General features: G+C 40.1%; 1 protein-coding gene across 1 annotated transcript in view; it reads left to right on the top strand.

The window, feature by feature from the left end:
* Positions 1-5,591, top strand: part of LOC128109277 (monoacylglycerol lipase ABHD6-like) — a 42,326-nt gene extending 36,735 nt beyond the window's left edge. Inside the window, 1 exon segment of the mRNA XM_052736440.1 lies at positions 3,537-5,591. Coding sequence (XP_052592400.1) covers positions 3,537-3,587 — 51 coding nt within the window. The 3' untranslated portion in view covers positions 3,588-5,591.
* Positions 5,592-25,660: the final 20,069 nt, after the last annotated feature.

Below are 25,660 nucleotides of genomic sequence, written 5' to 3'. Positions count from 1 at the left end.
TTTAAAGACATTAGAGTAGAAAAAAATGATATAGAAGAGGGATAAGAACAGTAAGAGTGGGAGAGAGACAAGATGAGGCAATAGGATGTGATTATAAGCAAAATACATATATATATATACATATATATGCATGTATTATATGTCCGTATGTTAGAATGCATTCTATATATTGCAATAATATCATAAGAAAATTTATAATACACACATATATGAAAAATAGAGACATTAAAAAATAAGAATTACTATCATTACTCATGTGCGCATACCCATATACTGATGCACAGGCACACACATAATTTTTACATTAAACATAAAAATTATGAAAATAAAAAATAAATGATTAAAAAATTCAACACACTGTTGCTGTATGCTTTAAGCTCAGCACACAGGATAGAGAGGCATTTAGATATCTGTGAGGTGAACATCAGCCTGGACTACGTATTGAGTTCTAGCACTGGCAGAGATAATTTTGAGACAGTGTTTGAAATAAAAAAAAAGCCCTCATTTTAAAAGTTCTAGAGAGACCAGGAATGACAGAAGCATACATCAAATAAAATACATAATTCACATCAAAATAACAAATGCTTTATATTACAAACTCACAGCCAACATTATCCTCAATGGAGAAAACTCAAGCAATAACATTGAAATAAATTAAAATCAAGAGTGAGACAGGGCTGTTCACGAACTCTCTTTCAGTACAATCTTCAAATCACTAGCTACAATAAGCAACAGAAGAATGAAATTATAGAAAAAGAGAAAGTCATATTTTACAGAATACACACACACACACACACACACACACACACACACACACACACACACACATATATATATATATATATATATATATATATATATATATATATATATATATATTCTACCAGAAAACTTGTTGAATGATGAACAATTTCAGTAGAGTCAGGATACAATTCAGCTTACAAAAATCAGTAGTTTTTATGTACACCAGCAGGCTAAGAAGGAGATTGTTTCCTTTTAAAATACCTTCAAAGTATATAATAAACCTTGCAATGATCCTAATCATGGAGGGGAAAGAATTCTACAGTGAAAGCTTTAAATCACAGAATAAAGAGACTGACATACTACAAGATGGAAAGACATCCTTTGATTCAGGAATGGTAGAACTGACATTGTGAAAATAATGATCCTACCAAAAGCAATTTATAGATTCAAGGCAACACCAAGAAAATCACCATGACATTCTTTAAAGAACTAGAAAAAATTCCTAAAATCTATATGGAATCACACAAGATTCTGGATAGCCACAGCAATCCTTAATAATAAGAACAATGCAGAAATACTTATTCCAGATTTCAAAATATGTTCTAAAGCAGTATTAATAAACATAGTGTCCTACAGTTGCAAAAACAGATATATAGATCAATGGAAGAAAAAATATGACACAAACATGAGTACACATGACTACAGTCACGTGATATTTGACAAAGATCCAAAAATACACACTGAAGAATAGACAGCATCTTCAACAAATGTGCTGTGATAACAGGATGTCCACATGTAGAAGAATGAAATAGACCCATATTGATCATCTTGCAGAAAACTAACTGCAAATAGACCAAAACCGTCAGTGAAAAATCTGAAATTCTAGATCTTCCAGAAGAAAACTGAAGCAGGACCCAAAAGAATATGGGTGTAGGAAAGGATCTCATGAACAGGACTCCATTTGTCTGGAAATTAAGGTCAACAATTGACAAATATTGCCTCACAAAATTAAAAAGCTTTGTACAGCAGAGAAGGCAGTCCATTGAGTGAAGGCAAACTCTACAAAGTGAGAATCTTTGCCAGCTATATATCTGATAATAGTTTAATATCAGAATCTATAAGGTACCCCAAAAAACAAAGACTTAAGAAAACAAATGACTCAATTTAAAAATGAGATATGAGAGACGGGCATAGTCTCACACCTTTAATACCAGTACTCCAGATGTAGAGGAAGGTGGATTCTAGCGATTAGAAGAACAGCCTGGTCGACATAATGAGTTCAAGGACAACCAGGGCTATGAAGAGACACTATATCTCAAGGAAGGTGGGTAATGAAGTTGAAAAAAATTCTCAAAAGAAGAAATAAAAAGTCTAAAAATATCTACCCAATATTCGTTACCTATAGAAATTAGGTAAATAAAACTTAGAACAACTTTGAGATTTCATATTACCAATCTCAGAATGGCTAAAATCAAGACAACCAATAGCAACAAATACTTGTGAGGATGTAGGAAAATAGAATCATAATCTACTGTGTGATTGCAAACTAGTGCAATCTGAGAATCATTGTGATTAGTTCTTCAATAAACCAAACATACATCTAATATATAACCCAGATTTACCACTTCTTGACAGTTCTTCAAAAAGACAACATCCTACTCCACAGATGCTTGCAGAGATATGTTCACTGATGCTCTGTTCACAATTACTAGGAATGAAAACAACTTATATATCCTTCAATTAATAGATAGTGAATAGATAATGAAAAATGTGGTATATGTATATAACAGAATACCATTTAGCTGTAAAGAAAATTGAAACCATGCAGTAGATTAGTGGAACTAGAAAATATTATATTGAGTGAGATAACCAAGACCCACAAAAACAAATACCCCATGTTATTTCACACCTTTGGTTCCTAGCCCTCAATCTCCATATATGTGTATACAACAAAAACTGATTACAGAAAGGAGGTAACTAAAATGGGGCTATGACAAGGGGAACCCCTAAGAGGGAAATAGGAGGACACAGGTAATATGAAGGAGAAATGGGGAAAATGGGAGGGACTTTTAACTGGAGAAGAAAGAAGGAGGAAAATACAGAAGGAGAGGAAGAGGGAATGATGAATAACACTATGGATGGTTGAATGAGACAGGGATTCAATATTTTATATTATTTAAAGGGAGTTGGGGAGTTTTATATTATCTAAAGGGATGACCAAGAGAAAAAATAATATATTTGTATTTTAACTAAAAAGTTTTAAAAGTACCATTCAAAGCTGTTTATACAAGGAGATATGTAAATGTGGGTAAATTATGTTAGCTCTATCATCAGATCAAACTGAGTTTGAATGCAAGCACTGACACTTACTAATAAAGCTTAAACACACTGCCATGTAAAATAAATAAACTGTCTAGGAAAAACTGAAGGAGAAAGGAAAACACCAACTTGAACCTTATAAATAAGATTACCAAGCTTCCTTAGGGACTATGGGTTGACACAAGTATAAGGAGACAGTAACAACCAGGAAGATTTGGGGCCCAACAACAACAATTCCACGTGGACAGTAATAACATCACTAAGCTGACAAACATCATCTACAGATCAGCTTTGAACTACAAAGTGCTCAGAGCAATTTTGAGAGAGCTAGCTGAGATGCTCCAGTCTCAAAGACTACCTGAATAAGGATTTGAGATAGACCCTGAACTTTGGCACTATACACAGACTGGATAACGAAGGATATAGTTACGTTTCCTAGAATTTGACAATTAACCTAAAATTTTCCTTTTCAGGATAAAGATACCTTCGCCCATACCCAGCAGGAAGCGATTTCAAGAATGTGACGCCCACATTCCCAAAGAGGTGGTGTGTGGGGGGGGTGGTTTTTTTGGTCTTTTAATGGGTCTTGGGTCTGGGATAATTTTCATTGATTGGGGGGGTTGGTTACAAGTTGTCAAGGGTTAGGAAAAGGGCTAAGCAAAGGAGATTAGATTTAAGGTTCTTATTTTAAAAAAAAAAGAAAGAAAGAAGGAAAGAAAAGAAAAATGTAAATACTTTACATTGGATTGGATCGTTTTATATTGTATACAAGTTATATACATTGAAATTGATATTGTTAGAAAATGCTATATGTATATTTCTAATTGTACCGTTCATTTAACAATGTAATGCAATTTTCTGATCCTTGAATGTTGTTATTACCAACTATTAGGATATAAAAAAATGAAAGTTAGTAGTTAGACATTATAATAGAACTTGTAGTTATATTAGGTATGTTTTAAAGATTGAGTACATATATTTTAGATAGACAGGTTATCTTCAGACCCTTCAGAGATCTACAGAATATGACATTTAAAATGTTTTAGTAACTTAGAAAACTTTTCTTTTTCGTTATGACTATGAGACATGCCGGCTCCTGGCAGTACCAATCTACTTCAGAGAAAATATGGGCATTGAAAAAACTGCAGTTGGAGTTAACTTCCATTGTGGCAAAAGTTAGCCACTGGACAACAAAGTATCCTCAAATCAACTGCTGACAAACAGGACAGACAGGACACGAAACAAAGGACTACTGATTCTTGTCAAAACAAGTGTGGTTATGGACAATATGGCACCATCCCTGAAGTGGCCTTCCCAATCCGGGAAAAGTACAGTGCCCTTTTCTTCGAAGGCAGCTGAACAGGCAGTGGGCCGATGGCTTCTGATGTGCAATGGGACAGTGGCTGAAACAGTTATTCTTCAAGAGTAATTAAGCGCACGTCTCTCAACAGTAGAATGGCATTTAATAGAGGGATGTGGAGAAGAACGGGATGCTGAGATGAAGCCACATACACACATAGCCAAGAAGAATGGACAGCTGAATTCAAAAAAACATCAACAATTTCCAGAATTTAAAATCCTGAATCATGACATGACACTAGTGGAATTCAGGTGTTTCTGGTATATAGACTGCTCTCACACCAATGTGAGATTGAACTGTTGACCTTGTGTACATCCTACTTCCCAAATACGCTAAGATACACTAAGCCTATAGGCTGAAGATGGTGCCCCGACACTGCGGAGAAACCTCAGATGATTGTCCAGGCAGCTGGCTGTTTCTGTCAACTCACAATTTTTTGGAAGTTGCTTGCATATGCTTCCTGTTTTTATTTTTTTGTTAGCTAATATTATTTCCTTCCTGGGTCTCTGAGAGAGTTGAAGATTAGTTAGTTATAGTTGAAGATTAATTAAGATAGAAAGTGAATTAGATACAATAGGGTAGATAATGGAATTATTTTCTCTGAATTTGTCAAATACAAATGAACTAGACATTGTTTAGGTATTTATTACTTGTATATATTGTATATAGTTATTGTACTTTTGTATATAGGTTTTCTTATGTTAATTATAAGCTTTTTCTTTTTTTCTTTTTATTAAAATAGAAAAAGGGAAATATGGTGATATTTTATTTGTATTAAAATGTTATTTGTATGTTAATAAATAAAGTTGCCCGGGGGTCAGAGCTATTAGCAAGCCATAGGAAAGCAGGGCAGTGATGGCATACGCTGGTAATCCCAGCACTTGGTAGGCAGAGCTGGGTAAGTCTCTGTGTGTTCTGGGATACAGCCAGTATTGGATACACATGCCTTTAATCTCAATACCGATCATGGAAAACCTGGAGGTCTATACAGACAGGCTGTGATGAGGCGGTCATGTGGTTGGGTTTACAATCAATGAGAAGGCAGAACAGGAACTCTATATAAAGACTTTAACACACGGGAAGCTCTGGTTCGGAGAGGTAGGACCACCGCAGGAGGAAGGGTAAGGTTTTAGCTCTTAGCTCTGACCTCTTGGCTTTCTTCTTTGCATTGGTTCTGTGTTTCTTATTTAATAAGAAGGTTGGTTACATCTACTCCCAGGGCCTTTTGCTTGCTAAGCAAGCGCTCTACCACTCAGCTAAATCCCCAAACCCAATCTGATATTTTTTCATCCCTCCTATTTCAAAGAGTGAATGGTGATGTCTCATACAACCCCCCAAGTATTCGCTTTTGACTCATATGGGACAAATGTGCATAATCCAATATTCTCCTTTCACTAACTCTGAACATATGAGACGGACAACAATGGAGAGAGGGTTTCAATTTCCCATCACACACAACTTCACTGTGGGATTTGAGAGAGGGTTTCAATTTCCCATCACACACAACTTCACTGTGGGATTTGATACTGGTAGGTAAATGGTGCGATTCTGGCAGAGATTGGCTACACTGTTCCTGTAAGTATTATTTGGAATCTGCCTTCATATATCTAATTGGTGTGCTTGTGAATTCTTTGAAAAACAGAGTCATTACACCAAAAAGAAAAAAAAATTACCCACCTGTAAAGATGGTTAGTATAGTGATAGAAGGGGGGGGGGGGACACCAATAAGCTATAATGTATAAATATCTTACATTTAAAGTAAATTTGCAATGAATCAAATTATAGTTCCTAAAATTAATTCATGGCAACAATTTTGAATGTCTGTATGGTATAAATACAAAAACCCATTCGTTATTAGTCAGTGTTTGGGGGTCTGAATAAGAATGTAATGTCACAACAACTCCATGCCAAATAACACTATGTTTTATTTGTATAGATAGGAAAAGAAAACCTTATGAGGTTTGTAGTCGACCATTCATTTCCCTGACATGATGCTGTTTGATGTGACATAACCAAGGTCCCAGTGGCCAAATTGGTAGACTACTCTTATACTTTCAAAGTTCAAAACAGCGAGCAACAGAAAATCATCTAGTACATTTAGTTCTAGTGCACTAGGGTTTGGGGATACAGGTTACTTTAGGTATGAATCAGTAGTAATATTCTATTGTACAGATTTGTGTAGTCATAGCATCTCTGTTTATCCCTCAAACTACTTTTGAATTCAGATTATATCTTGATAGAAAGAGATGGGGGGGGGAGTTGGTGAGATAGCTCAGAGGTTAAGGGCACTGGCTGTTGTTCCAGAGGTCCTGAGTTCAATTCTCAGCAACCAAATGGTGGCTCACAACCATCTATACTGAGATCTGGTTCCCTCTTCTGGCCTGCTTATCATAGTTATACACAAGTTTCAATGGTTAAGAAACCTGGTATTTCACATAGCTGCATATAACCGGTGAGGGGACAATCCTAGGCAACGATTTGCATTACATTGTCACTTCAAGGCATACAGGACTTATGTGAAATCATTTTCGGCAAACCATTGTTGATGTCTCATCCGCTTTTGAAAAACAGTGATGGAACAAGAGAAAAATTTGCCTTTGCTTAACTAATTCTCTCTTCTCGGTTGCTTTCCTATAGAAAACTGATTAAAAAAAATCACAGGGTGTAGTGCTGCTGAGGTCATTCACTACCATGGGCCTGACATAAGCTTCAGCCTTGGCGGGTGTGGCTGCAGGTTGTTGCATTTCCAACCTGTAGATCTCATAACTTATGAACAGTCAGTCACTCGGTAAACACACAGCATTTTACTTGATCTATGTTGACCACAAAAGAAAAAAACCTAGCTGCCATTAACTGACCTCAGCCCTAGCCCCCTAGGCCTAGAACAGAGTTAAAGCTGGAAACCTCTGTTGCATTAAACACTGAACAAATAAACACATATATAGAATTTCAACTTCCAGAATGTAAACGTGACTTTTCAAAGTTGCTTCTATTTGTTTTGTCTGTCTGTCTGTCTGTCTGTCTGCCTGCCTGCCTAACTACCTACCTACTCTAAACACAGAACAGTAGCTTCTCTTCCCTCCAATTGACTGTCCTTGCTGGGAACAGCCGCGAGTGCTATTTGCACTGTGTATGGCTATGGGAGCACACTAGTGACCCTCCTTACCAGAAAACAACTCTTGCTGCTAGGACCAGAAACTGCATGTGATTCAACTCCGTTTATGAAGGGGAGAGCAACACTACCTCGCCTTACAAGAAACAAGCTCTGCTTTTGCAAAAGGAGCACTCTTCTACTCTACTGTGTTTCCTATAGGGCCACAACAGTAAGCTTGCTCAGAACCAAAGAACTGTGCTTCCTCAACAAAGGGCCATATCTACTTCAACTCTGTTTAGGAAACTGACAAAAACAGTATCTTCTCTTCCCTCCAATACACTGTCCTTGCTGGGAACAGACGCGAGTGCTATTTGCACTGTGTATGGCAATGGGAGCGCAGTAGTGACACTCCTTACCAGCAAACAACTCTTTCTGCTAGGACCAGAAACTGTATGTCATTCAACTCCGTTTATGAAGGGGAAAGCAACACTAGCTCCCCTTACAAGAAACACACTCTGCATTTGAGAAAGGAGCACTCTTCTACTCTACTGTGTTTTTTCTATAGGGCCAGAATAGTGAGCTTGCTCAGAACGAAAAAATTGAACTTCCTACACACACGGGCCATATGTAGTTCAACTCTGCTTAGAAAACTGACAAGAACAGTAGCTTCTCTTCCCTTCAATAACTGTCCTTGCTGGGAACAGGCGAGAGTTCTATTTGCACTGTGTATGGCAATTGGAACGCACTAGTGACTCTCCTTACCAGAAAACAACTCTTGATGCTAGGACCAGAAACTGCATGTGATTCAACTCCGTTTATGAAGGGAAAAGCAACACTAGCGAGCCTTACAAGAAACACACTGTGCTTTGGAGAAAGGAGCACTCTACTGTGTTTTCTACAGGGCCAGAACAGTGACCTTGCTCAGAAGCAAAGAATTGTGCTACCTACTCACACGGGCCATATCTAGTTCAACTCCGTTTAGGAAACTGACAAGAACAGCAGCCTCTCTTCCCTCCAAAACACTGTCCTTGCTGGGAACCGACAAGGTGCTATTTGCACTGTGTATGTCAATGGGAGCACGCTAGTGACTCTCCTTACCAGATAACAAGTCTTTCTGCTAGGACCAGAAACTGCATGTGATTCAACTCCGTTTATGAAGCGAAATGAAACACTAGCGTGCCTTACAAGAAACACACACTGCTTCTGCAAAAGGAGCACTCTTCTGTTATACTGTTTTTCCTATAGGGCCAGAACAGTGAGCTTGCTCAGAACAAAAGAACTGTGCTTCCTAAACACACGGGCCATATCTAGTTCAACTCTGCTTAGGAAATTGACAAGAACAGTAGCTTCTCTTCCCTCCAATACACTGTCCTTGCTGGGAACAGACGCGTGTGATATTTGCACGGTGTATGGCAATGGGAGCTCACTACTGACTCTAATTACCAGAAAACAACTATTACTGCTAGGACCAGAAACTGCATGTGATTATACTCCGATTATGATTGGGGAAGAAACACTACCTCGCCTTACAAGAAACACACTCTGCATTTGAGAAAGGAGCTACTCTACTGTGTTTCCTATAGGGCCAGAACACTGAGCTTGCCCAGAACCAAAGAACTGTGCTTCCGAAACACACTGACCATATCTAGTTCAACTCTGCTTAGGAAACTGACAAGAACAGTAGCTGCTCTTCTGTCCAATACACTGTACTTGCTGGGAACAGACGTGAGTGCTATTTGCACTGTGTATGGCAATGGGAGAGCACTAGAGACTCTCCTAACCAGAAAACAACTCTTGCTGCTAGGACCAGAAAGTTCATGTGATTCAACTCCATTTATGGAGGGGAATGCAACACTATCTTGCCTTACAAGAAACACACTCTGCTTTTGATAAAGCAGCACTCGTCTACTCTGTGTTTCCTATACAGCCAGAACAGTCAGCTTGCTCAGAACCAAAGAACTGTGCTTCCTACACACACGGGCCATATCTAGTTCAACTCTGCTTAGGAAACTGACAAGAACGGAAGCTTCACTTCCCTCCAATACACTGTCCTTGCTGGGAACAGACGCGAGTGATATTTGCACTGTGAATGGCAATAAGAGCGCACTAGTGACTCTCTTACCAGAAAAAAACTCTTGCTGCTAGAATCAGAAACTGCATGTGATTCAACTCCGTTTATGAAGGAGAAAGAAACACTATCTCGCCTTACAAGTACACACTCTGCTTTTGAGAAAGGAGAACCCTTCTACTCTACTGTGTTTCCTGTAAGGCCAGAACAATGACCTTGCTGAAAGCAAAGGAACTGGGCTTAATACAAACAAGGGCCATATCTAGTTCAACTCTGCTTAGGAATCTGACAAGAACAGTAGCTAATCTTCCGTCCAATACACTGTCCTTGCTGGAAACAGACACGAGTGCTATGAGCTTTCATATAAGGAGTTGAATCACATGCAGGTTCTGGTCCTAGCAGCAAAAGTTGTTTTCTGGTAAGGAGAGTCACTATTGTGCTTACCCAGTGCAAATAGAGCTAGAGTTGAATTCCCTTTCATAAACGGAGTTGAATCACATGCAGTTTCTGGTCCTAGCAGCAAGAGTTGTTTTCTGGTAAGGGGAGTCACTATTGTGCTCATTTGGCCATACCCAGTGCAAATAGCACTCGCGTCTGTTCCCAGCAAGTGCAGTGTATTGGACGCAAGAGAAACAACTGTTCTTGTCAGTTTCCTAAGCAGAGTTGAACTAGTTATGGCCTTTGTGTGTAGGAAGCACAGATCTTTGGTTCTGAGCAAGCTGACTGTTCTGGCTCTATAGGAAACACAGTAGAGTAGAAGAGTGCTTTTTTCTCAAAAGCAGAGTGTGTTTCTTGTAGGGCGAGCTACAGTTGAATTCCCTTTCATAAACGGAGTTGAATCACATGCAGTTTCTGGTCCTAGCAGCAAGAGTTGTTTTCTAGTAAGGAGATTTACTATTGTGCTCAATTGGCCATACACAGTGCAAATAGCACTCGCGTCTGTTCCCAGCAAGTTCAGTGTATTGGACTCCAGAGAAGCTACTGTTCTTGTCATTTTCCTAGTCAGAGTTGAACTAGATATGGCCCGTGTGTGTAGGTAGCACAGTTCTTTTGTTCTGAGCAGCTGACTGTTCTGGCTCTATCGGAAACAGAGTAGAGTAGAAGATTGTGGCTTTCTCAAAAGCAGAGGGTGTTTCTTGTAAGACAAGCTAGAGTTGAATTCCTTTTCATAAACGGAGTTGAATCACATGCAGTTTCTGGCCCTAGCAGCAAGAGTTGTTTTCTGGTAAGAAGAGTCACTATTGTGCTCAATTGGCCATACACAGTGCAGATAGCACTCGCTTCTGTTCTCTGCAAGTGCAGTGTATTGGACGCAAGAGAAACTACTGTTCTTGTCAGTTTCCTAAGCCGAGTTGAAGTAGATATGGCCCTTTTGTGTAGGAAGCACAGTTCTTTGGTTCTGAGCAAGCTGACTGTTCTGGCTCTATAGGAAACACAGTAGATAGAGTAGAAGAGTGCTGCTTTCTCTAAAGCAGAGTGCGTTTCTTGTAAGGCGAGCTAGAGTGGAATTCCCTTTCACAAACGGAGTTGAATCACATGCAGTTTCTGGTCCTAGCAGCAAAAGTTGTTTTCTGGTAAGGAGAGTCACTATTGTGCTTATCCAGTGCAAATAGAGCTAGAGTTGAATTCCCTTTCATAAACGGAGTTGAATCACATGGATTTTCTGGTCCCAGCAGCAAGAGTTGTTTTCTGGTAAGGAGAGTCACTATTGTGTTCAATTGGCCATACAAAGTACAGATAGAACTCACTTCTGTTTTCAGCAAGTGCAGTGTATTGGACGCAAGAGAAACAACTGTTCTTGTCAGTTTCCTAAGCAGAGTTGAAGTAGATATGGCCCTTTTGTGTAGGAAGCACAGTTCTTTGGTTCTGAGCAAACTGACTGTTCTGGCTCTATAGGAAACACAGTAGATAGAGTAGAAGAGTGCTGCTTTTCTCGTTTCTTGTAAAGCAGAGTGAATTCCCTTTCACAAAAGGAGTTTCTTGTAAGGCGAGCTGTGAGTTAGAGTTAATTCCCTTTCATAAACGGAGTTGAATCACATGCAGTTTCTGGTCCTAGCAGCAAAAGTTGTTTTCTAGTAAGGAGAGTCACTATTGTGCTCAATAGGCCATAAGCACATTGCAAATAGCACTCGCGCTTCTGTTCTCAGCAAGTGCAGTGTATTGGACGCAAGAGAAACTACTGTTCTTGTCAGTTTCCTAAGCAGAGTTGAAGTAGATATGGCCCTTTTGTGTAGGAAGCACAGATCTTTGGTTCTGAGCAAGCTGACTGTTCTGGCTCTATAGGAAACACAGTAGAGTAGAAGAGTGCTTTTTTCTCAAAAGCAGAGTGTGTTTCTTGTAGGGCGAGCTAGAGTTGAATTCCCTTTCATAAACGGAGTTGAATCACATGCAGTTTCTGGTCCTAGCAGCAAGAGTTGTTTTCTAGTAAGGAGATTCACTATTGTGCTCAATTGGCCATACACAGTGCAAATAGCACTCGCGTCTGTTCCCAGCAAGTTCAGTGTATTGGACTCCAGAGAAGCTACTGTTCTTGTCATTTTCCTAGTCAGAGTTGAACTAGATATGGCCCGTGTGTGTAGGTAGCACAGTTCTTTTGTTCTGAGCAGCTGACTGTTCTGGCTCTATCGGAAACAGAGTAGAGTAGAAGATTGTGGCTTTCTCAAAAGCAGAGGGTGTTTCTTGTAAGGCAAGCTAGAGTTGAATTCCTTTTCATAAACGGAGTTGAATCACATGCAGTTTCTGGCCCTAGCAGCAAGAGTTGTTTTCTGGTAAGAAGAGTCACTATTGTGCTCAATTGGCCATACACAGTGCAGATAGCACTCGCTTCTGTTCTCTGCAAGTGCAGTGTATTGGACGCAAGAGAAACTACTGTTCTTGTCAGTTTCCTAAGCCGAGTTGAAGTAGATATGGCCCTTTTGTGTAGGAAGCACAGTTCTTTGGTTCTGAGCAAGCTGACTGTTCTGGCTCTACAGGAAACACAGTAGATAGAGTAGAAGAGTGCTGCTTTCTCTAAAGCAGAGTGCGTTTCTTGTAAGGCGAGCTAGAGTTGAATTCCCTTTCACAAAAGGAGTTGAATCACATGCAGTTTCTGGTCCTAGCAGCAAAAGTTGTTTTCTGGTAAGGAGAGTCACTATTGTGCTTATCCAGTGCAAATAGAGCTAGAGTTGAATTCCCTTTCATAAACGGAGTTGAATCACATGGAGTTTCTGGTCCCAGCAGCAAGAGTTGTTTTCTGGTAAGGAGAGTCACTATTGTGTTCAATTGGCCATACAAAGTACAGATAGAACTCACTTCTGTTCTCAGCAAGTGCAGTGTATTGGACGCAAGAGAAACAACTGTTCTTGTCAGTTTCCTAAGCAGAGTTGAACTAGATATGGCCCTTTTGTGTAGGAAGCACAGTTCTTTGTTTCTGAGCAAGCTGACTGTTCTGGCTCTATAGGAAACACAGTAGAGTAGAAGAGTGCTGCTTTCTCCAAAGCAGAGTGTGTTTCTTGTAAGGCGAGCTTGAGTTGAATTCCCTTTCATAAACGGAGTTGAATCACATGCAGTTTCTGGTCCTAGCAGCAAAAGTTGTTTTCTAGTAAGGAGAGTCACTATTGTGCTCAATAGGCCATAAACATTGCAAATAACACTCGCTTCTGTTCTCAGCAAGTGCAGTGTATTGGACGCAAGAGAAACTAGTGTTCTTGTCAGTTTCCTAAGGCGAGTTGAAGTAGATATGGCCCTTTTGTGTAGGAAGCACAGTTCTTTGGTTCTGAGCAAGCTGACTGTTCTGGCTCTATAGGAAACACAGTAGAGTAGAAGAGTGCTTTTTTCTCAAAAGCAGAGTGTGTTTCTTGTAGGGCGAGCTAGAGTTGAATTCCCTTTCATAAACGGAGTTGAATCACATGCAGTTTCTGGTCCTAGCAGCAAAAGTTGTTTTCTAGTAAGGAGAGTCACTATTGTGCTCAATAGGCCATAAACATTGCAAATAACACTCGCTTCTGTTCTCAGCAAGTGCATTGTATTGGACGCAAGAGAAACTAGTGTTCTTGTCAGTTTCCTAAGCCGAGTTGAAGTAGATATGGCCCTTTTGTGTAGGAAGCACAGTTCTTTGGTTCTGAGCAAGCTGACTGTTCTGGCTCTATAGGAAACACAGTAGATAGAGTAGAAGAGTGCTGCTTTCTCTAAAGCAGAGTGCGTTTCTTGTAAGGCGAGCTAGAGTTGAATTCCCTTTCACAAAAGGAGTTGAATCACATGCAGTTTCTGGTCCTAGCAGCAAAAGTTGTTTTCTGGTAAGGAGAGTCACTATTGTGCTTATCCAGTGCAAATAGAGCTAGAGTTGAATTCCCTTTCATAAACGGAGTTGAATCACATGGAGTTTCTGGTCCCAGCAGCAAGAGTTGTTTTCTGGTAAGGAGAGTCACTATTGTGCTCAATTGGCCATACCCAGTGCAGATAGCACTCGCTCTGTTCTCAGCAAGTGCAGTGTATTGGACGCAAGAGAAACAACTGTTCTTGTCAGTTTCCTAAGCAGAGTTGAACTAGATATGGCCCTTTTGTGTAGGAAGCACAGTTCTTTGGTTCTGAGCAAGCTGACTGTTCTGGCTCTATAGGAAACACAGTAGAGTAGAAGAGTGCTGCTTTCTCCAAAGCAGAGTGTGTTTCTTGTAAGGCGAGCTTGAGTTGAATTCCCTTTCATAAACGGAGTTGAATCACATGCAGTTTCTGGTCCTAGCAGCAAAAGTTGTTTTCTGGTAAGGAGAGTCACTATTGTGCTCAATAGGCCATAAACATTGCAAATAACACTCGCTTCTGTTCTCAGCAAGTGCATTGTATTGGACGCAAGAGAAACTAGTGTTCTTGTCAGTTTCCTAAGGCGAGTTGTAGTAGATATGGCCCTTTTGTGTAGGAAGCACAGTTCTTTGGTTCTGAGCAAGCTGACTGTTCTGGCTCTATAGGAAACACAGTAGAGTAGAAGAGTGCTTTTTTCTCAAAAGCAGAGTGTGTTTCTTGTAAGGCGAGCTAGAGTTGAATTCCCTTTCATAAACGGAGTTGAATCACATGCAGTTTCTGGTCCTAGCAGCAAAAGTTGTTTTCTGGTAAGGAGAGTCACTATTGTGCTCAATAGGCCATAAACATTGCAAGATAACACTCGCTTCTGTTCTCAGCAAGTGCAGTGTATTGGACGCAAGAGAAACTACTGTTCTTGTCAGTTTCCTAAGGCGAGTTGAAGTAGATATGGCCCTTTTGTGTAGGAAGCACAGTTCTTTGGTTCTGAGCAAGCTGACTGTTCTGGCTCTATAGGAAACACAGTAGAGTAGAAGAGTGCTTTTTTCTCAAAAGCAGAGTGTGTTTCTTGTAGGGCGAGCTAGAGTTGAATTCCCTTTCATAAACGGAGTTGAATCACATGCAGTTTCTGGTCCTAGCAGCAAGAGTTGTTTTCTGGTAAGGGGAGTCACTATTGTGCTCATTTGGCCATACCCAGTGCAAATAGCACTCGCGTCTGTTCCCAGCAAGTGCAGTGTATTGGACGCAAGAGAAACTACTGTTCTTGTCAGTTTCCTAAGCCGAGTTGAAGTAGATATGGCCCTTTTGTGTAGGAAGCACAGTTCTTTGGTTCTGAGCAAGCTGACTGTTCTGGCTCTATAGGAAACACAGTAGAGTAGAAGAGTGCTGCTTTCTCTAAAGCAGAGTGCGTTTCTTGTAAGGCGAGCTAGAGTTGAATTCCCTTTCACAAAAGGAGTTGAATCACATGCAGTTTCTGGTCCTAGCAGCAAAAGTTGTTTTCTGGTAAGGAGAGTCACTATTGTGCTTATCCAGTGCAAATAGAGCTAGAGTTGAATTCACTTTCATAAATGGAGTTGAATAACATGCAGTTTCTGGTCCTAGCAGCAAGAGTTGTTTTCTGGTAAGGGGAGTCACTATTGTGCTCATTTGGCCATACCCAGTGCAAATAGCACTCGCGTCTGTTCCCAGCAAGTGCAGTGTATTGGACGCAAGAGAAACTACTGTTCTTGTCAGTTTCCTAAGCAGAGTTGAACTAGTTATGGCCCTTGTGTGTAGGAAGCACAGTTCTTTGGTTCTGAGCAAGCTGACTGTTCTGGCTCTATAGGAAACACAGTAGAGTAGAAGAGTGCTTTTTTCTCAAAAGCAGAGTGTGTTTCTTGTAGGCCGAGCTACAGTTGAATTCCCTTTCATAAACGGAGTTGAATCACATGCAGTTTCTGGTCCTAGCAGCAAGAGTTGTTTTCTAGTAAGGAGATTCACTATTGTGCTCAATTGGCCATACACAGTGCAAATAGCACTCGCGTCTGTTCCCAGCAAGTTCAGTGTATTGGACTCCAGAGAAGCTACTGTTCTTGTCATTTTCCTAGTCAGAGTTGAACTAGATATGGCCCGTGTGTGTAGGTAGCACAGTTCTTTTGTTCTGAGCAGCTGACTGTTCTGGCTCTATAGGAAACAGAGTAGAGTAGAAGATTGTGGCTTTCTCAAAAGCAGAGGGTGTTTCTTGTAAGACAAGCTAGAGTTGAATTCCTTTTCATAAACGGAGTTGAATCACATGCAGTTTCTGGCCCTAGCAGCAAGAGTTGTTTTCTGGTAAGAAGAGTCACTATTGTGCTCATTTGGCCATACCCAGTGCAAATAGCACTCGCGTCTGTTCACAGCAAGTGCAGTGTATTGGACGCAAGAGAAACAACTGTTCTTGTCAGTTTCCTAAGCAGTGTTGAACTTGTTATGGCCTTTGTGTGTAGGAAGCACAGATCTTTGGTTCTGAGCAAGCTGACTGTTCTGGCTCTATAGGAAACACAGTAGAGTAGAAGAGTGCTTTTTTCTCAAAAGCAGAGTGTGTTTCTTGTAGGGCGAGCTACAGTTGAATTCCCTTTCATAAACGGAGTTGAATCACATGCAGTTTCTGGTCCTAGCAGCAAGAGTTGTTTTCTAGTAAGCAGAATCACTATTGTGCTCAATTGGCCATACACAGTGCAAATAGCACTCGCGTCTGTTCCCAGCAAGTTCAGTGTATTGGACTCCAGAGAAGCTACTGTTCTTGTCATTTTCCTAGTCAGAGTTGAACTAGATATGGCCCGTGTGTGTAGGTAGCACAGTTCTTTTGTTCTGAGCAGCTGACTGTTCTGGCTCTATAGGAAACAGAGTAGAGTAGAAGATTGTGGCTTTCTCAAAAGCAGAGGGTGTTTCTTGTAAGAAAAACTAGAGTTGAATTCCTTTTCATAAACGGAGTTGAATCACATGCAGTTTCTGGCCCTAGCAGCAAGAGTTGTTTTATGGTAAGAAGAGTCACTATTGTGCTCAATTGGCCATACACAGTGCAGATAGCACTCGCCTCTGTTCTCTGCAAGTGCAGTGTATTGGACGCAAGAGAAACTACTGTTCTTGTCAGTTTCCTAAGCCGAGTTGAAGTAGATATGGCCCTTTTGTGTAGGAAGCACAGTTCTTTGGTTCTGAGCAAGCTGACTGTTCTGGCTCTATAGGAAACACAGTAGATAGAGTAGAAGAGTGCTGCTTTCTCTAAAGCAGAGTGCGTTTCTTGTAAGGCGAGCTAGAGTGGAATTCCCTTTCACAAAAGGAGTTGAATCACATGCAGTTTCTGGTCCTAGCAGCAAAAGTTGTTTTCTGGTAAGGAGAGTCTCTATTGTGCTTATCCAGTGCAAATAGAGCTAGAGTTGAATTCCCTTTCATAAACGGACTTGAATCACATGGAGTTTCTGGTCCCAGCAGCAAGAGTTGTTTTCTGGTAAGGAGAGTCACTATTGTGTTCAATTGGCCATACAAAGTACAGATAGAACTCACTTCTGTTCTCAGCAAGTGCAGTGTATTGGACGCAAGAGAAACAACTGTTCTTGTCAGTTTCCTAAGCAGAGTTGAAGTAGATATGGCCCTTTTGTGTAGGAAGCACAGTTCTTTGGTTCTGAGCAAGCTGACTGTTCTGGCTCTATAGGAAACACAGTAGAGTAGAAGAGTGCTGCTTTCTCCAAAGCAGAGTGTGTTTCTTGTAAGGCGAGCTTGAGTTAAATTCCCTTTCATAAACGGAGTTGAATCACATGCAGTTTCTGGTCCTAGCAGCAAAAGTTGTTTTCTAGTAAGGAGAGTCACTATTGCGCTCAATAGGCCATAAACATTGCAAATAGCACTCGCTTCTGTTCTCAGCAAGTGCAGTGTATTGGACGCAAGAGAAACTAGTGTTCTTGTCAGTTTCCTAAGCCGAGTTGAAGTAGATATGGCCCTTTTGTGTAGGAAGCACAGTTCTTTGGTTCTGAGCAAGCTGACTGTTCTGCTCTTTAGGAAACACAGTAGATAGAGTAGAAGAGTGCTGCTTTCTCTAAAGCAGAGTGTGTTTCTTCTAAGGCCAGCTAGTGTTGCTTTCCCCTTCATAAACAAAGTTGAATCACATGCAGTTTCTGGACCTAACAGCAAGAGATGTTTTCTGGTAAGGAGAGTCACTAGTGTTCTCCCATTGCCGTACACAGTGCAAATAGCACTCGTGTCGGTTCCCAGCAATAGAGTTTATTGGACAGAAGAAAAGCTACTGTTCTTGTCAGTTTCCTAAGCAGAGTTGAACTCGATATGGCCCGTGTGTGTAGGAAGCACAGTTCTTTTGTTCTGAGCAAGCTCACTCTTCTGGCCCTATTGGAAACACAGTAGAGTAAAGAATGCACCTTTCTTAAAAACACAGTGTGTTTCTTGTACGGCGAGCTAGTGTTGCTTTCCCCTTCATAAATGGAGTTGAATCACATGCAGTTTCTGGTCCTAGCAGCAAGAGTTGTTTTCTGGTAAGGAGAGTCACTAGTGCACTCCCATTGCCTTACACACTGCAAATAGCACTCGTGTCTGTTCCCAGCAAGTAGAGTGTACTGGATGAAAGAGAAGCTACTGTTCTTGTCAGTTTCCTAAGCAGAGTTGAACTAGATATGACCCGTGTGTTAGGGAAGCACACTTCTTTTTTTCTGAACAAGCTCACTGATCTGGCCCTATTGGTAAACACAGTAGAATAGAATAGTGTGCCTTTCTCAAAAGCAGAGTGTGTTTCTTGTAAGGCAAGCTAGTGTTGCTTTCCCCATCATTAATGGAGTTGAATCACATGCAGTTTCTGGTCCTAGCAGCAAGAGTTGTTTTCTGGTAAGGAGAGTCACTAGTGCGCTCCCATTGCCATACACATTGCAAATTCCTCTTGCGTCTGTTCCCAGCAAGTACAGTGCATTGTACAGAAGAGATGTTACTGTTCTTGTCAGTTTCCTAAGCAGAGTTGAACTAGATATGGCCTGTGTGTTAGGGATGTACAGTTCTTTTTTTTTGAGCAAGCTCACTGTTCTGGCCCTTTAGGAAACATAGTAGAGCAGAAAAGTGTGCCTTTCCCAAAAGCAGCGTGTGTTACGTGTAACGCAAGCCTGTGTTTTATTCCTCTTCATAAACAAAGTTGAATCACATGCATTTTCTGGTCCTAAAAGATAGAGATGTTTTCTGGTAAGGAGAGTCACTAGTGCACTCCCATTGCCATACACAGTGCAAAAAGCACTCGCGTCTGTTCCCAGCAAGTAGAGTGTATTGGACAGAAGAGAAGCTACTGTTCTTGTCAGTTTCCTAAGCAGAGTTTAACTAGATAAGGCCCGTGTGTGTAGGAAGCACAGTTCTTTTGTTCTGAGCAAGCTCACTGTTCTGGCCCTTTTGGAAACACAGTAGAGTAGAACAGTGTGCCTTTCTCAAAAGCAGAGTGTGTTTCTTGTAAGGCGAGCTAGAGTTGCATTCTCCTTCATAAACGCAGTTGAATCACATGCAGTTTCTGGTCCTAGCAGAAATTGTTTTTTTCTGGTAAGGAGAGTCACTAGTGCTTTCCCATAGCCATACACAGTGCAAATAGCACTCCTGTCTCTTCCCAGCAAGTAGAGTGTGGGGCGTTTACCCAACCACCCCCACAATTCCCCAGAGTTTTCTTGAGTGCGAGCAGCAGGAAATATTAGATAGAAGGATTTATTGTGGAGAATATCGCGGAGATAAACAGATAGAAAATAAAGGATAGCCTCCAGAGGGCCTGGAACCTATTCCAAGGGGCCCCGACTGTCCCTGCCCCAGGGTTTTTATTGAGACGCCAAAGGTTGGAGCAAAAGACCTCCTTCCCCAGCACAGCCAAGTGCAGACCATCCCAGACACTTGCTCTTAGGCCCGTGGTCCTAATCATCCTCTATACGGACCTGCTGGGTAAAGCCACGAGGAACCGGAGAACAGGCTCCCACAGGTCCCCCTTTCTTAATATATAAAAAAATAACTATTAATGGCTTATAGCAATCTCCATAGCTGTTACACCTCCCAATATGGGAGTAGAGGATGATAAAGATGGCATTTCTCTTTTGAATTAGGCCCAAGGTGACTACAGCAGTCTTAGCTGCCTCAAGCCCTTTCTAAACCTAACTCTTAAGGCAACTACAAACTTGAAGAATCCCTTAGCTTCATCATTACCATTAACAGATTAACATAAATATCACTATACATAGTCACAATTCTCTCCATCTTACAACTCAAAGCAAACTCTTAACAGAACCATTTGAATTAGCATATATGATGCTAAATATACTTAATAATTTTCTCCGTCTTTCAACTTTAACTCTTAATCATTTGAATTTTCTTGCTAACAGAACATAGGAAAAACTTCAATGTATTCACATCAAACTTAAATATTTCCTTAACTCCACAAAACCAGGGTGCATTAATATCAATAGGGTAAATATAATTTCTGCAAACATAATTCAACCTCATAACTCCTCCTTTTCTTTATAATTTTTTAAGCAAAATCTCAAACCTTGTTAGAAGAACCCAAACTCATACAATTCCTACAAACCCATATTGAAAAGCAATCTTCTCAATCTAACCATTAACACTTTGAAAACTTAGCAAAACATCCAAAAGCAGTTTCTTAATAAAACTCTTTACACTTTAAAAGTAGTCTCTTAATATACCCCATTTGCATTTCTTACTAACAAAAACATGACATTAATCCACTCAAACAACTTTTGAAATTAGACTAAGAAATATTAGTCTAATTTCTAACTCCCCCTTTTTTTTTTTATAATTTTTAAGCAAAATCTCAAGCCTAGTTAGAAAACCCAAACTTTTCCATTTAAACAGTTCCATTTATAACACAAAACCAGTTCTGTAAGTAATTTCATTTTTACATAAACAGTTCCACAAAACAATTCATGAATCACCAATTAATAAAGCATATATGCATACACAAAATTGCATCTTGATTCTAGGTAGAAATAATAAATTTCTTCATTTAAACAGTTCCATTTTTAACCCAATTCCAGAAAACAGTTCCTAGGTCATTACTATAAGTAAACTCAAAATTGTCCCATTGCAATGAAATCTCTACTGTTCATTTCATTTCTTAAGTCCCAGAATTCAAATAATAAATTCTGGTACGAGCCTTCCAAATATGAAGAAATCCATAACCAAAATCTTTTTGTAGTTTTATCTCATTTTAAGTTCAAAGAGTTCAAACAAATAAATTCTGGTATTAGGCTTTCACTTTAAAATATGAAGAGACGTTTTTCAACCAAAACTTTTTGCAGTTAACAATTTTTGTTCAAACAAGCGTCTCTGAACTTATTCTTAAGCCAGAGACCTTTTTCGGTACAGTAGTATTTTAAACTGCACCGTTTTTGATGTTAGCTCAGGTTTTTCTGTGTTGCGTCGATTTTCCACAGATCTCAGCTGCGGATGCCTTGTGCTGGTTCTGGCGTCTGCCATTCTTAGCTTCTTAGCGGCTTTTGGAACTTTTGAAAACCGCTCAGACTGCCTGCTTTGCAGTCTTCTAGGACACTAACTTCTAGATCTCAGGTTTTTTCATCATATACATTAAGCATAGACTCACACTTAACATTTACACTTTTTTTTTTACAAACTCACATATAACATTTTTTGCCTTGCAAAGCATTTAGACTCACATTCAACATTTACACATTTTTACAAACTCATAACATTAACATCTACTTATTTATACTCCTTAGGGAAACTATAGAACTACTTTAGCAAATATATTTCTTATTACTTCTTATATATTTCTTATGTTCATTCCATCTTATTTCTTATTTAAACTTACATTTACAACTAGCCTCTTTACTTCTTACAAGCTTTTTACTACATGCCTTAAGACTACCTTAGATACTTTTTGCAAGCTTATATTCTTAAAGGAACTCTATAGATCTATTTTACAAACTTATATAGGGCTACCATTAGCATATATTTAACTTAGCAAATACCTAAAGATTTCTTAACACAGATCTAACAAGAGAATTTTTATAAACTCACATATCTTATTTTTATCTTTTTCTATTTCTTACTCTTAATTATTATCACTATCTCTATTAGAAAGATTCTCTTAACTAGACAGTAAGTACGTACATCATTTCTAAAGTTTAGAGTTAATAGTCAGCTTTGTTATAAAGCACTGGGATTTAGTGAGTGTTGTTGTTATAGAATTGTGATAGTTGCTAGGGGACTGTAGCATTCTCGGGACAAAGCCACAACCCAAAGTTGCCAGTTCTCTCAGCCTTTCAGAACCGGTAGAAATACACTGTCAGCGGTAAACGGTTTTTAACTAGAGGCTGCCCATTCACCCAAATTCATAGTAGTTCCCCTAAGTGCTTCAATTCAGACAAACGTTTCTATTACAGCAGTACTTTTGGTTTGTTCTACCGAAAAACTTCACTTCACGCTGAGGGTGAAATAGTATTTTCACTTCATTAGCTTTAACTCCTGATGTTATTAGCAGCTGTAATATTTAGCATTGATTTTTTTTATATGGAACTTTCAGGTGAAGCAACTCTTTTGTAAGACAGCTAGATTTTCTGAAGTTTGTTTCCCATCTATAAAGCAGTCATTTCTTTTTGAATGCCTGTTTCCTTGTCTCCTTATTAGATTTGCAAAGGAATTACTCATTGCAGGCAGTTTGTTCAAAAGGCAAAGAACTTTAATTTCAACATAAGTTTCTTCATATCTAAGACAACATTCAGTGTATAAACTGCTTTCCCTTGCTTTCTTAAGGATTTTAAAGTGGCTTGTTTGCTCTTAAAGGTAGCTTTTTGTCCTCCAACTACCGTAAAAATTTGCACAGCTATTAGGGTAAATAAGGCATTTTACCAACAGAGCCCCAAACCGCGAAGCACCTAGTTCCGTAGCCTTTCAATTTTTCATTGGAACTGACACTTAAACTCTTAGACGATTTTCCTCCTTATTCTTTTAAAAGCTGTGTTTTAAATTTACCATGAACGTATTTTCGAGCTGACAAAAGTTTCAGGGCAATGTCGCCATCTTTAGCGGAAAAACTACATTTCCCAGAATGCATTTCCCTTATATCAGTCCATACTATCAGTCCCTTATATCAGCCCCTTATATCAGTCATTTCCCATAGTTCTTTTTGGGTCTGAGAGTCACCTGGTTCTTTTACCAGACTTGCTTACAAATTCTTGCCCGGGAGGTTTGAACAAAGTTTTTTGCTTTTGCAACGGGAGGTTTGAACAAGCATTTTACATTTTCAATTATGGCACATTGGGAGTTTTCTACTCTCTCCTCAGCTGGCTTCAACAGGTGTCTCTCCTTCATTTGACACTGGCCCCCCAAATCAGAACTGCACCTGCCTCATTAGCGTGCATTGAGGCTGGCATTTCGGATAGCAACTTTCCTAGGGGCTTGTGTTTGTCTTAGCCAGTCAGTGAAAAACAAGATCATTTACAACAGCTTTTCCATAGCTCCTTCGGAGAGAGTTTCTCCCACTGACTTTATTCTCATTTTGCTTGCTCCTTCCCCCCCCGCCCCCCCAGATGCAGAGCTTCAGGTATCTGTCTGCGGCCTTTGGAGGTAGGGGCTTTTTTTTCTCCCTCCGAATCCGCCTCAAATTCTAGCAGCTTTTCACAGGTCATGTATTTTCTGGGGAGGAATATGTCCCTTCTCTTTCTTCAGAGTCTTTCTCCCTGACAGTATCCAGTTTGGTCTCAGTTTATCCCCTCTACCCCAGAAACAGTTTCTGACACTACAGTGACAGCTTTTTTGTTCTGAAGGTGGGGCTTTTTTGTCCGTTTGTTTTCAGGGTCTGCGTGGTTTGCGTACAGACTGAAAAATCTAACAAGGGAGGTTTTTGCCATTTCTAAACTCCCATTAGGACAGGTGTTTTGCTTCATCAGGCCTACACCTGGCCCAGTCCCCCAGTGGGTTGCATTTGCTTGTCTGGGTGCTCAAGGACAGAGCTTATGCCAGAGGCAATCACCCCTCAGGGCTACACTCCCTCATCTCAGGGAGTCAGTTGAAACAAAGCTTTTCTCAAAGAGGTGCTTTCTCTGACAGAAAAGAAAGCTTTACTCCTGGATAGTTCTGTTCTGCCCTGGCTGGGCTCTTTCCCTAGACAGTGTTCTGACTCAGCAGCACAACTGCTTCAGACACAGTTCAGCTTTACTGTTTTCCCAGAAAGGTCCTTACTCTGATAGGAAAGCTTTTTTCAGATTTCTTTCAGCTGTGGACCTATGAATCCGGGACTTGTAGGAAAGTGGACAACTATGCCGTTCCCACTGGCTTTAGTTTTGTTTGTTCATTAGCAATCTTCCCCTGGGTCCTGCACCTTCCTGCCTCAGCTCTGTGCTCCAGGAAGTTTGCAACTGCAGGAACCCTAGTATCCCCGAAATGCACTCCAACTCAGAGACGCTGGCCAGTCGCCTCTGGGTTTTTGGTCAGAAGCTAGGATACAATGCATCAGGGGATCTTTGCGTTAGGACGATTAGGAGCACCTTTTCATTCTGAAATGCTCACTCAAACAAAACCCTTGATGCCTCAGCTCGGCTGTAACTGAAAAGCTTGGCTTTTTTGCTTTTCTCAGGTAAGTTTCCAGCCCTTTTGGGCTCTCTGTAGCTCTTTACCCATTCTCTCCCAAGCGTTTCTCTCAGGGTACTCTGACCCACTGTCTTTTCCTGGCTTGAAGAGACAGAGCTTAGAAGAGTTTTTCAGTAACTTGTCCCTGCCTCCTGCATTGCAGGGAGGATTTTTAAAGCTTGAAAGAGAACTTGGAGAGGTTTTGCTGTCTTAAGAGGTTTATTGTTTTCCCTTAGAGCTAATCACAGGTGGTCCCTATACTAATATCTTCAGGTGATTCTAATTTTTGTCCTTTTGAGAAGGTTAAAGGCTTTAGTTTTTAAGTTTTTTAAGAGCTTTTGAGAAAGATTAAAGGTTTTAGAGAGTTTTCCCAAATTTTTTTAAGAAAAGCTGTTAGTTTAAGATTTATTTTTTCTAGGAGAAAGAAAGACCAACTTTTCCCAAAACTTCCCAACTTTAAACTTTGACTTCTTACACCCCCATATTTGTCTCAGGGAGAAATCACTTTCTCCTGCCACTTGGATCCAGCATTTCAGCTGTCCCCAGGTCAAGAAGCTTCCATAGGAAACTTTTTCTTTCCCAAAAGCTCAGAGAGGAGCTTTTTTACTACCCGAAAAGCCCAAAGAAAGATTTTTTTTCCCAGATTGCGTTCATAGCCGCCCAAGTTAGAAAATTGAGTTTTTCTGTCTAGTTGACTTACTTATTTTTTCCTACACAATCTTACACTTCTAAGTTTTTCCTACACTATTTTACTACCCTATGCCTTATACTTATTTTTCACAGATAGAAATTGAGAAAGGGATAGAAGATAGAAAATTTTGACAGGAGAGAATTGCGCTGCAGTATCGGACATCCTTCCAGTCTGCTTTCCTTTACTCTCGAGGATAAAACCCCTGCCTCTCAATATATATAAAAAATATATATTTTCCATAACACCGGCATGACTTATCCACTGGCAGGGCTGAACTCAGCACTTTCGCCAAAAACTCTGTAATAAAACTATTATTTTCCTTTATCTTTAGTCCCTGTTATTTTGTCTTTAGTCCCCTTTTTTTGTCCCCTTTTTTTTTAGTCCCCTTTTTTTTCTTTTTTCTTTAGTGCCTGTTCATGGCGCCATTCTGTGGGGCGTTTACCCAACCACCCCCACAATTCCCCAGAGTTTTCTTGAGTGCGAGCAGCAGGAAATATTAGATAGAAGGATTTATTGTGGAGAATATCGCGG

Source organism: Peromyscus californicus, unplaced genomic scaffold (assembly GCF_007827085.1).
Source record: "Peromyscus californicus insignis strain IS unplaced genomic scaffold, ASM782708v3 Scaffold_14__1_contigs__length_90479793_seg_1, whole genome shotgun sequence".
Taxonomy (NCBI): domain Eukaryota; kingdom Metazoa; phylum Chordata; class Mammalia; order Rodentia; family Cricetidae; genus Peromyscus; species Peromyscus californicus.
Note: the sequence above shows the minus strand (reverse complement) of the source record. Positions and strands in the feature narration are given on the sequence as shown.